At 41.1% G+C, this 18,151-nt stretch overlaps 1 protein-coding gene across 1 annotated transcript in view; it reads left to right on the top strand.

The window, feature by feature from the left end:
- Positions 1-18,151, top strand: part of LOC126278856 (cilia- and flagella-associated protein 44-like) — a 577,958-nt gene that overhangs the window by 279,247 nt on the left and 280,560 nt on the right. Inside the window, exon 13 of the mRNA XM_049979132.1 lies at positions 5,250-5,416. Coding sequence (XP_049835089.1) covers positions 5,250-5,416 — 167 coding nt within the window. The remainder of the gene's footprint in view (positions 1-5,249; positions 5,417-18,151) is intronic.

Genomic DNA, 18,151 nt, shown 5'->3' with positions numbered 1-18,151 from the left:
CAGTTTGCCGTGGCATACGGAGCTCCATCGCAGCCTTTAACACTGGTAGCATGCCGCGACAGCGTGGACGTGAACCGTATGTGAAGTTGACGGACTTTGAGTGAGGGCGTATAGTGGGCATGCGGGAGGCCGGGTGGACATACCGCCGAATTGCTCAACACGTGGGGCGTGAGGTCTCCACAGTACACCGATGTTGTCGCCAGTGGTCGGCGGAAGGTGCACGTGCCCGTCGACCGGGGACCGGACTGCAGAGACGCACGGATGCACGCCAAGACCGTAGGATCCTACGCAGTGCCGTAGGGGACCGCATCGCCACTTCCCAGCAAATTAGGGACACTGCTGCTCCTGGGGTATCGGTGAGGACCATTTGCAACCGTCTCCATGAAGCTGGGCTACGGTCCCGCACACCGTTAGGCTGTCTTCCGCTCACGCCCCAATATCGTGCAGCCCGCCTCCAGTGGTGTTGCAACAGGCGTGAATGGAGGGACGAATGGAGACGTGTCGTCTTCAGCGATGAGAGTCGCTGCTGCCTTGGTGCCAATGATGGTCGTATGCGTGTTTGGTGCCGTGCAGGTGAGCGCCACAATCAGGACTGCATACGACCGAGGCACACAGGGCCAACACACAGCATCATGGTGTGGGGAGCGATCTCTTACACTGGCTGTACACCTCTGGTGATCGAATAGTGCACGGTACATCCAAACCGTCATCGAACCCATCGTTCTACCATTCCTAGACCGGCAAGGGAACTTGCTGTTCCAACAGGACAAAGCACGTCCGCATGTATCCCGTGCCACCCAACGTGCTCTAGAAGGTGTAAGTCAACTACCCTGGCCAGCAAGATCTCTGGATCTGTCCCCCATTGAGCATGTTTGGGACTGGATGAAGCGTCTTCTCACGCAGTCTGCACGTCCAGCACGAACGCTGGTCCAACTGAGGCGCCAGGTGGAAATGGCATGGCAAGCTGTTCCACAGGTCTACATCCAGCATCTCTACGATCGTCTCCATGGTAGAATAGCAGCCTGCATTGCTGTGAAAGGTGGATATACACTGTACTAGTGCCGACATTGTGCATGCTCTGTTGCCTGTGTCTATGTGCCTGTGGTTCTGTCAGTGTGATCATGTGATGTATCTGACCCCAGGAATGTGTCAATAAAGTTTCCCCTTCCTGGGACAATGAATTCACGGTGTTCTTATTTCAATTTCCAGGAGTGTAGATAGTCGTTTATCATTCTATTTATGAGTGGAACAGGAAAGGAAATGACTAGTAGTGCTACAGGGTACCCTCTGTCACGCACCATATGGTGGCTTGCTGAGTACTGATGTAGATGTAGATGTAGACTTTAGCAGTTTTGAGTGCAGCAGAGAAAACTGCAGATTGTAAATAGTTATTTAAAAAAAGGTAATATAGATGAGATGATGTTTCTTTAAGTACATAGTTTGAGTACCAATAACAGTCCATATTTCTGACGTTTGGTACATAGCAGTTATTCTGATTCAGTTGTCACATTTGACAGCCCTTGGAAGTGCCTGGAATTGGAACAAACTGGTATAATATCTTTTACTGTCAAGCTTTATCTTATCTTGCCAATGAGGTGCAAAATGACAAAAGTTACACTGCTGACGTATTGTTTTTATGTTGCTCTCCTTGCAGATTGACATATCTGTTGATTACTTTACCCACTGATCCTGTTCACGTTTCTGTAGTTTGCTGTGTTCATTGGATAGGTTTTTAGCATCAGATATAATTATTTCTTTTTGTACTAATGTTCTCCATATTCTACAGCTATATCAGGAGATACACCTAAGCACAAGCAGATGGGAACATTGCGGATGGGCAGAGTACCAAATTTCTCTAGCTCTATGAACAACTGTTCAGATGCATGAAGATTCTCCCAGTAGTCCTCATCTATGTGACTAAACAGCAAACATAACATTTATGTAGTAGTGAAGGCGCATGGAATTTGTGTTAAAAGGAATTACTGTAAACGTACTCTGATCCACAGTACAGGAGGATGACATGTTGTATTATTTGAAAAAAGTCTAAAACATGTGAAACAATAGAAAGTGTAGTTTTATTCTACTCTATGTCTGTTGGGTAGGTCTCAGATGGTAGTACGGTATAGCAAATGGAAAGTACACCACACAGATTAGATTAGAAACGTGTCAGGTTAATGAAAGATGTCTGTACAAGATATTACATTACACAAAATATTGTATGACACTAATGCTTAAGTTAGTTTTTTTCCCTCCCTTAATTTATATCTAAAAATTCAGCCAATGAGTAGAAGGAGTTGTCATCTAGAAATTCTTTTAATTTATTTTTAAATGTTGGTTGACTATCTGTCAGGCTTTTGATGCTGTTTGGTAGGTGACCAAAGACTTTTGTGGCAGCATAATTTACCCCCTTCTGTGCCAAAGTCAGATTTAACCCTGCATAGTGAAGGTCATCCTTTCTCCTAGTGTTATAGCTATGCACACTGCTATTACTTTTGAACTGGGCTGGATTATTAACAACAAATTTCATAAGTGAATATATATACTGTGAGGTTACTGTGAGGATCCCTAGATCCTTAAATAGATGTCTGCAAGATGACCGTGGGTGGGCTCCAGCAATTATTCTGATTACACGTTTTTGAGCAATGAATACTTTTCTACTCAACGATGAATTACCCCAAAATATGATACCATACGAAAGCAGTGAATGAAAGTAGGCATAGAAAGCTAATTTACTGAGATTCTTATCACCAAAATTTGCAATAACCCTAATAGCATACGTAGCCGAACTCAGACGTTTCAGCAGACCATCAATATGTTGCTTCCAGTTTAACCTCTCATCAATGGACACACCTAAAAATTTTGAAAATTCTACCTTAGCTACAGACTTCTGTTCAAAGTCTATATTTATTACTGGAGTTGTGCCATTTACTGTACAGAACTGTATATACTGTGTTTTATCAAAATTTAAAGAGAGTCCGTTTGCTGAGAACCACTTAATAATTTTGTGAAAAACATCATTGACAATTACATCACTTAGTTCTTTGTTTTTGGGTGTTATTACTATACTTTTATCATCAGCAAAAAGAACTAACTTTGCATCTTTGCATACAAATTGAAAAATGTAGTACTACTTATGGACATGAGATAAACAAACTGAATAATTTGGTGCTGGTTATTACAATATTTCATGAAGCCATGTCTGAAGTGTGATCTTCAAAACTATGTAGAGTTCTCAGATGTCCACCTGGATGCTATTGTAATTCCTCCATGACAGTTGAATAAACAGACTCATTGGAATGTTCAGGTGTTTCCTGATGACTGGTGCTTGGCTCTTGTTGGCGTCATATGCATGTTGGCTGTTAACCCATCCAGCACTTTGCTCCTATTGCTGTCTCTGGAGCCCCCCACGATGGATGATGATAGTGGTTGAGAGAGTGGTGCGTGGCTCCAAACTATGGCCTCCAGTGTATGCATTAATGCTGTTAAGTGCAGACTTCACTGTATGGGGTTGTTCGTTTTTTTGGTTCAGTGCAGGGTCCATGCCCTTCCCAGTGGTAGGCTCCTATCTCTGTTGGTTAGATCATCTGAAAACTTAATTTCAGTGACCTCTAATCAAGCAATCCCAGAAGAAGGAAGATTACTCAAGTATTTTGGTGTTGTCATTATCTACGTATGGCTGGTTTTTATACTGTGGTTAGCCATGGCTGGTTTGATGGTGGAATTATGATGAGACCTGGGCAGACACCCAAGAATTCTACTAGGTAGAAATATGCTGGGGAAACATCAGACCCATATCTGTCTGTCACCTGGAGCTGAAGAAAAACACCATCTGTCTCACCTTAATGTTGACCTTAAAGCTAGGACACTGCAGCCTTCCTTCTTTCCTTCTGTTTTGTATTCACATTCTTCTCTCTCAGTCTCTCTATCATTGTCTATCGTCTTGTTATTTTATTTTATTTATTTCTTCCCTCACAGCTCATTCCATGTGTCCCTCTAATTCTCTAATACTTTCAATTCTTTGTTTTCTTTTTCAATTTTCTCTGTCCAGTTTCTTGGTTTTAAGCTTCCATTGTAGAGCTGTTGCTGATCATTTGCTCACTGTTCGTCATACCACAAGAGATGAATCCTATTCGTTACTCAATTTTTGCTGAAAATTTCATTACTCAGGCTATGTTAATTATTGTTGTTATTTATGCCTACATTTATTTAATTTTATTTTTGTGATCATGTTTTAGAATTAACACAGTTTCTCATAGTTTGGTGTGATATCCCTCCAAGGTACAAAAGGAGTGAAACTGCTTCCATTGCTAATTTACTATCTGTTGTGCTATTGTAGTTCATGACTTTTGTGAGGTCAAGTTGTGTGGTAATGCTGTGAGAAGTTTCGTAAAAATGAGTCAGATCAGTAGCAAAGAAGGAATAGTTTACTACAGACATGTTCTTGCAATTTATTGGAAGGGAGCAAAAATGGTGGAAGTTCCTGCACAACTCAGTGTAAAGCAATATACAAAAATGTTGTGGAAACAATCTTTTTTGTACACCAGAAAATGTCACATTGACTTCTTATATGAAAGAAATTAGGCTGATTTCTCAGATTTGTATACTGACAAACAATGTTCAGTTAGCAGTGGTCATATCCAAAATATGACCCATTTGAAGCCACACATATGTAATTCATTCTGTACCTGCTCAAAATATTTTTGAAAATAATTTTCCATACTGCCGAAGAGAAACTAAACCATTTTTGCCCTCTGCTTAATCATGATAACAAATCTCTAATAAACTACTGATCTGCTATCACTGATTTCGATGTACATATCATATCATAAGAACACAGTTTAAGATAGTTTCTTGGTTTTTTAAAAAATCTAGTATACCCCAAACTTACACCTATCATTAGTTTATGGTCATATCTTATAAATTATTCCATTTATTCTTCAAAGTGAAGTTACTCCTTTTTGCAGTAAACAAATAAAGAAGACCACTTCAAATGCATTTGGATTAATATTGTAAGGATGTGATTCTGATGTTTTTATGATTATAATCGAATGTGTATAAATTATGAAGCCTGTTAAGAAATATATTGTGACCAGTTTATTCTAAATTTTTATGATGGTATTAATCTGTTCTGAAAATTTGTGAGGTAACATTTGTAACCGGTTCTTCATAGCATTTATTTGACTGTACTTCTTTATGATACTATGTAAATCAGCTGCTCGCTTAATTGAATTGTTGCACTTTTCTTTTAGCCAAAAGACATAGTGGAAGACATAATTGGTGAAGAATGCTCTAGTCTTGAAGAAACAAAACTTCAAGCTGAGTATGACAGAAAAATGGAAGTTGCAAATCAAAGAAAACAAGGAGTTTTGGACTTACTCAAAAGTTACCAACAAACATTTGAGTCACTACTGAAGAGGTTATAATTTCTGATATTTTCTTCTTATCGTATTATTAATCTTTATTTGCCTAAGAAGTATCTACTGATGAACACTGGTGTGCTATGTATCACTGTTTATGAAAAACTGAACAAAATCTTGGATTAACTGTTTAAGTTTGTGTATTTCATTCTGCTGCATTCATTCAGGTCAAACAAATGATGAAAAGAATGACGATGTAAATAAAACAGAAAGAAACTTCCACATGGGAAAAATATATTAAAAACAAAGATTCCAAGACTTACCAAGCGGGAAAGCGCCGGCAGACAGGCACATGAACAAAACACACAAACACACACACAGAATTACGAGCTTTCGCAACTGGCAGTTGCTTCGTCAGGAAAGAGGGAAGGAGAGGGAAAAATGAAAGGATGTGGGTTTTAGTGCTAATTGGAGCAGTTCTTTGTACATGATTTCATAATGACACCTTGTTTTGCAGCCTATTCTGCAATGTTTCCACTTATTTTCCTTTTTTGTAACTTTAACCACAAAATATCACATCTGACATCCAATAGACACACAAAACATATTATTAATACAAGCAACATAATTGTAGGACCTGTGACTGCCAAACTCTAGAGTAATCCTAGATGTACCAAAGGAATGCCCAGAGTCCATCACTATCATTGAAACACAGAATCGGGTTTTTATTTATTTATTTATTTATTTATTTTTATTTATTTATTTATTTATTTTTTTGCTTGTTCACCTGGTGACTGGTTTGACGTGGCCTGCGCTGAATTTGTCTCCTACATCAACGTCTTCATCTCAAAGTTTCAGCTGCACCTTATGTCCTGAATTATTTGCTAGGTCCTATCATCCTGTCCCTTCTTCTTGTCAGTGTTTCCCACATATTCATTTCCTCTCCAATTCTGTGGAGAAACTCCTTATTCCTTACATTATGAGTCCACCTAATTTTCAACATTCGTCTGTAGCACCACATCTCAAATACTTTGATTCTCTTCTGTTCTGGATTTCCCATAGTCCATGTTTCACTACCATAGAATGCTGTGCTGTCATTCTCAGAAATTTCTTCCTCAAATTAAGGCCTATGTTTGATACCAGTAGACTTCTCTTGGCCAGGAATGCCCCTTTTGCCAGTGCTAGTCTACTTTTGATGTCTTCATTGCTGTGTCAGTCATGATAAGTTTCTCACAGTTTTCGTTTCTGCTGCTTCTCATAACTTTTGTCTTTTTTCACTTTTCACCCAGTCCGTAGTCTGTACTCATCACACTGACTGCTCATTCCATTCAGCAGATCATGTAATCCTTCTTCATGTTCACAGAGGATAGCAATGTCAGCAGTGAATTGTATCATCAGTATCCTTTCACCTTGAATTTTAATTCCACTCCTGTATCTTTCTTCTATTTCCATAATTGCTTTTTTGATGTATAAGTTGAACAGAAGAGGGACTACAAACCTGTCTTATTCCTTTTTAATCCAAACCCTTCATTCTTGGTCTTCCACTCTTATTATTCCCTCTTGACTCTTGTTCATGTTGTGTGTTACCAGTCTCTCCCTATATTTTAATTGTATTTTTTCATAATTTTGAATGTCTTGCCCCATTTGACTCCAGTCTTATACAAGTCAAATGCTAAATAGAAATTTATTTAATCTGTGCTTGTGTCTTCATTACATAATGATTTATTGGTGGAGTATTTGAGTGTAGTGCACCAACAGCATTGTTTTGCAGCATGTATCCAGTTTTGATGTACAGGATTATAGCATTCCTGCCCTGGAGAAAGGGCACTCATCTGATGTAGGCTTTGAGGCAGATGGTGACACAGCCATGGTCTTTGCAGAGGGTGCTGCAGGTGATAATAATGGTGGCAGAATCAGATTCTGGGACAAAGTTGTCAAGTAGGACAGAAGTAACATGGCCACAGACATATACGGTGACTCCCCCATCCCCCATGGAGTACCCTAAGAGAGGATGAGTAATAAGGTATTGGTAGCATCTTCACATCTGTGTCCTCAACATGGTGGAACTGCACTAACCATTTGAGTGGTGGTGCAGATGACATTGGTGGTAAAGGACCTGATGGCACTGGCCCAGGTGGTGGCGGAAGCACAGGTGACAGGAAATCATCACAGGAAGGGCCAGTATCATGTGTCAGCAGAGGCAGGAAGCACAGATGTCCACAAGGAGGGTGGGTCTGCCTTGAAAGCAGGGATGCTCCATGAGGCAGGGACAAGATGGAGGATAGAGCTGTTCTGCCTCACCATTAGATTGGGGGTGAAAAGAAGGAGCAGACACATAGGAAATGCCTCGGTTGGTGCAAAAATCACAAAGGTCTGTGAGACAAACTGTTGACCATTATTCGTCACAAGAATATATAGGCAATGCTCCAGCAGAAAGTTTTTGAGAGGGCCTGAACCACAGGCATGGCTGACATGGAAGTACAGTGGAAAATGTATGGAAATTTCAAGAAAGCATCAACAACCAATAACCTGTAACAATTTTGAAAGGGGCCCCTAAAATCAACATGGATGCTCTCCCACAGACACTGCAGAGCATTGCCTGTGATGCTAACTGTTGTGTAGCATACTGAGAGCAGATAGCGACAAGATAAACAATGTCACGAGGGTCAAAACACATGTCAACAGGTCATTGTCTTGGTATGAGAGACTCCCCAGTGTTCCAGGTGTAGGAGCTGAAGCACATCCTGCCATAGTGCGAATGAGATCAAAACCTTGGGCTACAGTTACTTAAAGGATCAGAAGCCCTGCACAGAGGCATGTCTGGTGAACCATGCTGAATGACGTGAATAACTTGATGCAAAATTTGATCATCACCAACAGTAACTGTGATCCAGGAGCCCATAAGAGGAAATCCTTTGACTAGCCCCTGAATATCTAAGTGAAAACAAAGGAGCTCATCCTGATCGAAAGTAGGATATTGACCCATCAGAAGAGGGGATTGTGTATCATCATTGGCAGTTGGCCAAATATGTATTTCATATTTGTAGCAAGACAGAAACAAGGTCCAATGCTAGAGGCAATGTGCTGCTTTGTTGAGCATCAAAGCAGAATGATTAAATAATGAAAACAAGGGCTTGTGCTCTGTGTTGAGGTGGAACTTAGACCTATACAATAATACACGAAACTTTTTGAGGGCATAGACAATGGCCAGTGCTACCTTGGGAGTAGTGCTATTGAGTGAAGTTGATCATTTTTGACATGTAAGCTGCTGGAATTCAGAAACATCCTCATAGAAATTTGCAAGAATGGTCCCAAAGCATCTGTAGTCAAGAACATAGGGTTGCTAGGATGGAAAGTATCAACCAAGGAGCAGAATGTTATTTGGATTTAGAAAGCATAAATTGGTGTTTATAGGCCACTGTTTACCAAAAGGGAACGTCCTTGTGGAGCAATTCATGAAGAGAATGGCTAATATGGCTGCATCTGGAATGAATTTGTGAAAATAGGCAATGTTCCCTAAAAGAACTTGGAGTTCTTTGACATTGGAAGGCTGAGGCAGACCCACAACAGTGGTGACATGATGATGTAAAGGCTTTACACCATCGGGAGGAACCTCAAACCCCAAGTACATGAAAAAAGTGGGATTTGGCCAAGTTGCAATTGAATCCTGCAGCATGTAAGACTTTGAACAAGGAATGTAAGTTGCGTAAATGCTGTTCTGGGAATGCACCTGTCATGAAGTCATTGAGATAGTTGGTGCATCCTGGAACTGATATTGTCAGTTGTTCCAGAAAATGCTGAAAAATCATTGTGGTGCTAGCCACACCAAATGGGGAGGTGCTGACATTGGTAGAACCCAAAGGGCATGTCAGTGACAGGGAATCTTTTTGGGTCCTCATTTGACAGAATCAGTAAACAGGCTTTAGGTAAATCAGTTTTAGAGAAAAACTGGCCCTTTGTGAGTTTGACCAGAAACTCATCCTAATGGGGCCAAGGGTAGGTGTCAGTTATGGAATGAGTGTTAACAGCAACTTTAAAGTCATGGCAGAGGTGATGTTGGCACCAGCATCATCCACTACCAAAAGAGTCAAGGAGTGAACCACAGATTTATACTCAGCTGGAGCCATCAATTGTCCAAAAATTGGGAGATTCTGTTTGTTGCAACTCACCAAATCTTTAGTAATTTGAAGCAAAGCTGGATATCACAAGTCTGCGTAAGTCTGGAGTTCAGCAGTGTCACAGCTTCACCTATGTCCACTTGTAGTCTGAGCACTCTTGCTGTCAGTCACACTTCAATAAACAATTTGTTATTATTCATGAGCTCTGGAGACAACCAATTAACATCAATGTTCATATCTGCAGGAGAGCGCTAGGAATGACACACAGACACTGTATGTCCTTTCTTCTTACTCTTGTTGTACACAGTGGTTAGGGGTTGTGGCACTGTCATTTTGCATGAAACAGTTTAGGCTAGGTGGGGGAGCTGCCACTGCTGTTGGTGCTGTTTGGCATGTCACTGTCCAGTGTGACACAGAGTCTGCATTTCTTATGGCTGCCATGTCGTCCTCCCCCAAGAACTAACTGACCCCCAACGACCAGGAACAGGAGCCATTGCATTGATGTCATCTCCATCCTCAATCTGATCACCAGCAGCATGAGATACCTCAAAGGATTGAGCAATATTCAACACTTCAACCAAAGATGGTTTCTTTGCACACCTCTTTGTCAAGAACCAACTAAATGATAGTGTCACAGACCATAGAATAAGCATAGGAATCATGATGAGCATTGGTAACAAACTGACATTTGTGACTGAGGCTGTGGAGTTTGGCTGTCCATGACTGGTTGGACTGGTGGGGTGATTATGACAATAATAGAACACTGCAAGTGCTACAGTGACATGTGTGAATCTGTGGTGATATTTTGAGAATAACACACACATTCTGTTGAATAAATGGATCCTAGGTTCCTGGAGCAGGCTTAACTGGCATGACAAATGATGTATCTGAAGAGAAATCCAAGAAAGGAATAAAGCCGTACACTTAAGTGCATCAGTGATACCAAAGGTTAGGAAGTGGTGTTGAAATCACTTCTCATAAGCTGCCCAGTCATCGGCTGCATCATAGTAAGGGGGGAAGGGTGGTAGGTGGGCTGATTGCATGGGTGCCTGCCTAGCAAGTGTGACCAACAAGCTTGTGACAGCAAATGTAAAAGCCTACAGCTGCTTGAGTATAGATTTGAGCACTGCCTCCATGGACATGAGAATTGATGGAAAAATCAAACAGAATGATCGCACAGAAGTGAATGCCACACTTGTTAGCAGCTGCATCATAATGCTAGACACAATAGTGCAGCCACAAAGAACAAGAGTTTATTTATCCACAGTCAAGTAAACAACAGAAACAGGTTAATAAGTGTAGAACACAATTTGAAGATGGATGCCTGCTGCACTGTCCTTTATAGAGGAGAGCACCCGTAAGATGGCACAATGAGTGCTGTGCCATGTACACAATTTATGGGCAGCCTCTGGTGGCCAGCCCATGCAGATGCTGTTGACTCATTGTTTGAGTGTAATGCATTGGTGGCTTGGTGCTGTGGCATGTATCCACATATGATGTATATGGTAATAGCAGTGTCACCTAGGGACTGAAGGCTTTCATCTGTGTTTGGTGGTTTCCTGTGATCTGGCTGGGATACAAGATCTCTTCACCTATAATTGACATATATGTCTGATTGTTCCCTGATGTATACTTGGATTACCAAGGAGGGTGGAAGACAGTCATATGTATTCCCATCAGAGTAAATGGCTTGTCAGTTCATCTTATGTACCACCACTGGTGATGGGCTGAAGATGAGGGTTCTTAGTGTATATCTTTAGGTGTGCCATTTCCATTGCATTCCAGATGTTGCTCACGTCTGGGACTGGTAGTTGTTGAGGGCACAAATCATACTGGCATGATAATGCTGAAGCAGTTGTTACTACACCTTTGGCTGCTATAGTTGGGGAGATGACATGGGATCTTATTGTGTAGATATGGCCACAACTGGTTCTGGCATATAAACAACTTTTCCTGTGACTTTGACTATTGAGAAATTCTGGTCCTTGCTTCCATTGATAAGTGGCTGTAGTAGATGCAGTGACTGTCATCAGCATATGCTGCATAGCATGCAGAAGTTATTATCTGTGTTTATCAAGGTGGTAAACAACTGTGGAGTGAGAGCATTGGCCTGAAGTTACCTGTTTCTTACAAGCACAGTAGCAAATACAGTTCTAACTCTTATGAAGACTATTGTAGTAGAGCACACAAATCCACTAATGATCACTCACAGTGACCCTTGGATACAGCATCCCTCTGCCCCATAGGAGAGAGGTGGTGGAGCTACCTCAGTGTCATTGAGTTAATGCTTGGAAGGGCTTGTTGGTGGGAGGAGTTACCTTGGGGTCGATGACATCAACCTCCAGTGGGACAGTGTTGAAACTCTAGACCATATTTCTGTCCATGGAGATGAGGTCCTAATGTATAGGAAATTCTGGCTGCAGGTGCTGTTGGTGGCCAGGCAAGAGACCCAATCTGAGTTTTCCTGAAAAAGAGAACATAGAAGCATTTCCATCATTTGAGGCAAGACCCTCTCATGGATGTAACTGATTCAAGTGTTTTCTGGAATTAGCCTCATCTGCTGATTCAGTCTCAAACATGGAATGACCCAACAGCTTGCTGGTGTGTGTTGGCATCCACAGTTGCTTTCTCTATTGAAATATGGAGGCAAACAGCTACACATTGAGCATCTGCACAATATATGGTAGGTCACTATGGTCAATCAGTTTGACAATAAACTGAAGGGTCCTATGGTTCAACAGTTTAACTTATTCACTGGAAATTGACCATCTTATGTGTGGTATTATATGTGGATACAAACTCTGTTAATACATAATATTGATTGTAATTACTAAACAGCTTGGCCATTTGCATCATAAAGGACCTCACAAATCTGTTTGCCAGTCCCTTGGATTGTGAATGAAATGGTGCTGGGTGAATATGTATGGTACCATTTCCCTGTGTGTGTTTCTAATTCCTGAGAAGTTAATTGGGTACTGTTATCAGTAAACAAAGTGGTAGGTAACCTTCATGTAGCAAAAATTTTTGATAATGCTTGAATTTATTTTGAGGAGGTAAACAAATATATCTGGAGGTATAAGGAAAGTTATTAAAAGCATCTACTACAATAAGCCACTGTGCCCCAAAAATGTTGTTGTTGTCTTCAGTCCTGAGACTGGTTTGATGCAGCTCTCCATGCTACTCTATCCTGTGCAAGCTGCTTCATCTCCCAGTACCTACTGCAACCTACATCCTTCTGAATCTGCTTAGTGTACTCATCTCTCGGTCTCCCTCTACGATTTTTACCCTCCATGCTGCCCTCCAATGCTAAATTTGTGATCCCTTGATGCCTCAAAACATGTCCTACCAACCGATCCCTTCTTCTGGTCAAGTTGTGCCACAAACTTCTCTTCTCCCCAATCCTATTCAATACCTCCTCATTAGTTACGTGATCTATCCACCTTATCTTCAGTATTCTTCTGTAGCACCACATTTCGAAAGCTTCTATTCTCTTCTTGTCCAAACTAGTAATCGTCCATGTTTCACTTCCATACATGGCTACACTCCAAACAAATACTTTCAGAAACGACTTCCTGATACATAAATCTATATTCGATGTTAACATATTTCTCTTCTTCAGAAACGCTTTCCTTGCCATTGCCAGTCTACATTTTATATCCTCTCTACTTCGGCCATCATCAGTTATTTTACTTCCTAAATAGCAAAACTCCTTTACTACTTTAAGTGTCTCATTTCCTAATCTAATTCCCTCAGCATCACCCGATTTAATTTGACTACATTCCATTATCCTCGTTTTGCTTTTGTTAATGTTCATCTTATATCCTCCTTTCAAGACACTGTCCATTCCGTTCAACTGCTCTTCCAAGTCCTTTGCCGTCTCTGACAGAATTACAATGTCATCGGCGAACCTCAAAGTTTTTACTTCATCTCCATGAATTTTAATACCTACTCCAAATTTTTCTTTTGTTTCCTTTACTGCTTGCTGAATATACAGGTTGAATAACATCGGGGAGAGGCTACAACCCTGTCTCACTCCTTTCCCAACCACTGCTTCCCTTTCATGCCCCTCGACTCTGATGACTGCCATCTGGTTTCTGTACAAATTATAAATAGCCTTTCGCTCCCTGTATTTTACCCCTGCCATCTTTAGAATTTGAAAAAGAGTATTCCAGTCAACATTGTCAAAAGCTTTCTCTAAGTCTACAAATGCTAGAAACGTAGGTTTGCCTTTTCTTAATCTTTCTTCTAAGATAAGTCGTAAGGTCAGTATTGCCTCACGTGTTCCAACATTTCTACGGAATCCAAACTGATCCTCCCCGAGGTCTGCATCTACCAGTTTTTCCATTCGTCTGTAAAGAATTCGCGTTAGTATTTTGCAGCCGTGGCTTATTAAACTGATAGTTCGGTAATTTTCACATCTGTCAGCACCTGCTTTCTTTGGGATTGGAATTATTATATTCTTCTTGAAGTCTGAGGGTATTTCGCCTGTCTCATACATCTTGCTCACCAGCTGGTAGAGTTTTGTCATGACTGGCTCTCCCAAGGCCGTCAGTAGTTCTAATGGAATTTTGTCTACTCCGGGGGCCTTGTTTCGACTCAGGTCTTTCAGTGCTCTGTCAAACTCTTCACGCAGTATCGTATCTCCCATTTCGTCTTCATCTACATCCTCTTCTATTTCCATAATATTGTCCTCAAGTACATCGCCCTTGTATAAACCTTCTATATACTCCTTCCACCTTTCTGCCTTCCCTTCTTTGCTTAGAACTGGGCTGCCATCTGAGCTCTTGATATTCATACACGTGGTTCTCTGCTCTCCAAAGGTCTCTTTAATTTTCCTGTAGGCAGTATCCATCTTACCCCTAGTGAGATAAGCTTCTACATCCTTACATTTGTCCTCTAGCCATCCCTGTTTAGCCATTTTGCACTTCCTGTCGATCTCATTTTTGAGACGTTTGTATTCCTTTTTGCCTGCTTCATTTACTGCATTTTTATATTTTCTCCTTTCATCAATTAAATTCAATATTTCTTCTGTTACCCAAGGATTTCTAGCAGCCCTCGTCTTTTTACCTACTTTATCCTCTGCTGCCTTCACTACTACATCCCTCAGAGCTACCCATTCTTCTTCTACTGTATTTCTTTCCCCTATTCCTGTCAATTGTTCCCTTATGCTCTCTCTGAAACTCTGTACAACCTCTGGTTCTTTCAGTTTATCCAGGTCCCATCTCCTTAATTTCTCACATTTTTGCAGTTTCTTCAGTTTTAATCTACAGGTCATAACCAATAGATTGTGGTCAGAGTCCACATCTGCCCCTGGAAATGTCTTACAACTTAAAACCTGGTTCCTAACTCTCTGTCTTACCATTATATAATCTATCTGATACCTTTTAGTATCTCCAGGGTTCTTCCACGTATACAACCTCCTTTCATGATTCTTAAACCAAGTGTTAGCTATGATTAATTTGTGCTCTGTGCAAAATTCTACTAGGCGGCTTCCTCTTTCATTTCTTAGCCCCAATCCATATTCACCTACTATGTTTCCTTCTCTCCCTTTTCCTACACTCGAATTCCAGTCACCCATTACTATTAAATTTTCGTCTCCCTTCACTATATGGATAATTTCTTTTATTTCATCGTACATTTCTTCAATTTCTTCATCATCTGCAGAGCTAGTTGGCATATAAACTTGTACTACTGTAGTAGGTGTGGGCTTCGTATCTATCTTGGCCACAATAATGCGTTCACTATGCTGTTTGTAGTAGCTTACCCGCATTCCTATTTTCCTATTCATTATTAAACCTACTCCTGCATTACCCCTATTTGATTTTGTGTTTATAACCCTGTAGTCACCTGACCAGAAGTCTTGTTCCTCCTGCCACCGAACTTCACTAATTCCCACTATATCTAACTTTAACCTATCCATTTCCCTTTTTAAATTTTCTAACCTACCTGCCCGATTAAGGGATCTGACATTCCACGCTCCGATCCGTAGAACGCCAGTTTTCTTTCTCCTGATAACGACATCCTCCTGAGTAGTCCCCGCCCGGAGATCCGAATGGGGGACTATTTTACCTCCGGAATATTTTACCCAAGAGGATGCCATCATCATTTTATCATACAGTAAAGCTGCATGTCCTCGGGAAAAATTACGGCTGTAGTTTCCCCTTGCTTTCAGCCGTTCGCAGTACCAGCACAGCAAGGCCGTTTTGGTTAATGTTGCAAGGCCAGATCAGTCAATCATCCAGACTGTTGCCCCTGCAACTACTGAAAAGGCTGCTGCCCCTCTTCAGGAACCACACGTTTGTCTGGCCTCTCAACAGATACCCCTCCGTTGTGGTTGCACCTACGGTACGGCCATCTGTATCGCTGAGGCACGCAAGCCTCCCCACCAACGGCAAGGTCCATGTTTCATGGGGGGGGGGGGGGGGGGGCCAAAAATGGCCATGCAAAATCAAGGTGCACCTTTGTCCAAGAGTGAGTGGGTTGTGGTCAAGAAAAATAGGAGGATCTTTCTGGTGACACTGACAGAGTGTACAGTTGCTGAGGATAATCCAGCAACTTTGTCAATCTCTTTCTAAAATACATGTTGATGCATCATCCATTTTGTGAAAACAATACCATGATGACCATAGTTTAGTAAACTCAGCACATTTACATCTAAGAGAACTATGAACAATGAGTCTGCTTCTCCCATTCTCTTCCTATGAGAGGAAACCCTCTTAAAAAAGTAATTTCATGCGTTGTGTGCCAATATGTAGTGATCTCTGAGTTAAGAAATAACTTCTTATCCAATGGCCACTGCATTTTGACATAACATTTGATGTCCTGCAGAATAGGGCCATTGGGATAAGACTGACAAAGGCAGTAACAATAATTGAAAAATGTTCCACTGCTTCTTCTGTACCAATGTTCAAGTGGAAGCAGATCTTGGGTACTGCATCAGATGATGTGTCTTGCCCAGCCAGTAGGGCTGTACTGTATCTCATTCCAATGGAGAGGAACACAGCCCATCATTGGAGATGCAGAACCATTCTTCTTGATATGTCATTACCATCAGTGGAGATGGAGAGTGAAAGCTTCTGGCCCACTAACACAAGAAATCTTTGCCCCTACACATAGTCATAAATCTTTTTGAGATTGAGAACAATGGCCAATGCCTACTTTTTGATTTGGCTGTAGTTTCTTTTCACTGTATTAAGTGTTTTAAAAGCAAAAGTTGCTCACCTCCCCACACCATTGACTTGTATGAAATAATGGCTCTGATCCCAAAGTCCGAAGCATCAGTAGCCAAAACAAGCAATTCTTTGGATTGTAGTTGATTTAGCAAGATGGTTTAATGAGCACAAGATTAAGCTTGTGGGGTGTTTCTTGACTGTCCGTACACCAGTGCCACTTTATGATTCTTATTAACAACTGGTGTAAAGTCCAGGATGTAATAACAACAATATGGGAAGGATAGATTGCTACTCACTGTATACAGGTGGTGTTGAATTACAAACAGGCACAATGAAAAAGGCTACTAAAATATTAAAGCTAATGGACAAAGTCCTTTTTCTGCAGTAAAAAAATCACTTGTACACATAGCCACTGTCTCAGGCCACTACAGCTCAACTGCAGTTTGTAAGCTTTAATATTTTAGCAGTCTTTTTTATTGTGCCAGTCTGTGACTCAATGCCTCCTCTGGATGATGAGTTGCAATCTATTCTTTCTTTATTGTTGTTATTGTCTCCATGCAGAGCCCTTTTGTGTGGGTCTGTCACAAAATAGGCCATTTGGCAACAGTTAAAGACTGTTGGGAAGTTGCAGAAAGGTTTTCAGTGGCTCCACAATTTCCTCTGGATGTGAAGGCTGTTTGCAATGGCCCGCAAGCATTGCCTCAGCATATTATGCTGTCTGTGGTAGTGGATGGGTGACCAGTTGAACTGACTTAGATATGTATATGCTCTTGGGCTGCCCTGCATTACAACTGCCACTACATCAAATTGTGTCTTATAGTAAAAAGTGTATTTATTTGACAGGCGCTTCTATTTCTCTATGAATTGTAAGAATGTGAGACAGAAACTTATGCTGTCAATGGAAAATTCTCTATTGACTCAAAATATTTTTGTGCTGGATGTCTTTTCTGATTTTGGCTTCCAGATGGTTGAGAAGGTTGATTTAATATCTCATTGGTACCCTTTCATGGTTCATATTTTTTACTATGCCCCACCAGCTGTTTGACAGTACTCTGAATCAGGCAGAAAATTTCAAAGCACACATGTCTCTTAAGCTGTCGGTGACACCTAAATTTTATTTCCTTTGTCCTTTCTCTGTCCCAGTCCTTTCACCAAGTGCAACAAGGTCAAGGCTGAGCTGCAGCATTGGCAGAACCTTGGCATCTGCTCTTCTATTTCATCACATCAGTGGGCCATCCTTTGATGGTAGTTCAGAAGCGAGATGACATCTGCAGCTTTGTGGTGATTTAAAAGAGACAATCAGTTCACACTATGTTCTGGATTCCTATGCAGTTCTGCAGCCAGAGGAGTTGATGAAGTTGTTAGGAGGTCAGTATTTTTCACTCATCAACTTATCTGACACTGCAGTTGCTGCTACATGCTGCTTTGTAAAATCTCTTAGTGCTCAGCACCCAATTTGGGCTTTATCTGTTTAATCACTAGCCTTTGGAAAACATGTCTGTGC

This window comes from Schistocerca gregaria, chromosome 6, assembly GCF_023897955.1.
Source record: "Schistocerca gregaria isolate iqSchGreg1 chromosome 6, iqSchGreg1.2, whole genome shotgun sequence".
NCBI classification, from domain to species: domain Eukaryota; kingdom Metazoa; phylum Arthropoda; class Insecta; order Orthoptera; family Acrididae; genus Schistocerca; species Schistocerca gregaria.
The sequence above is the reverse complement of the archived record's forward strand: the minus strand, read 5'-3'. Positions and strand labels throughout refer to the sequence as shown.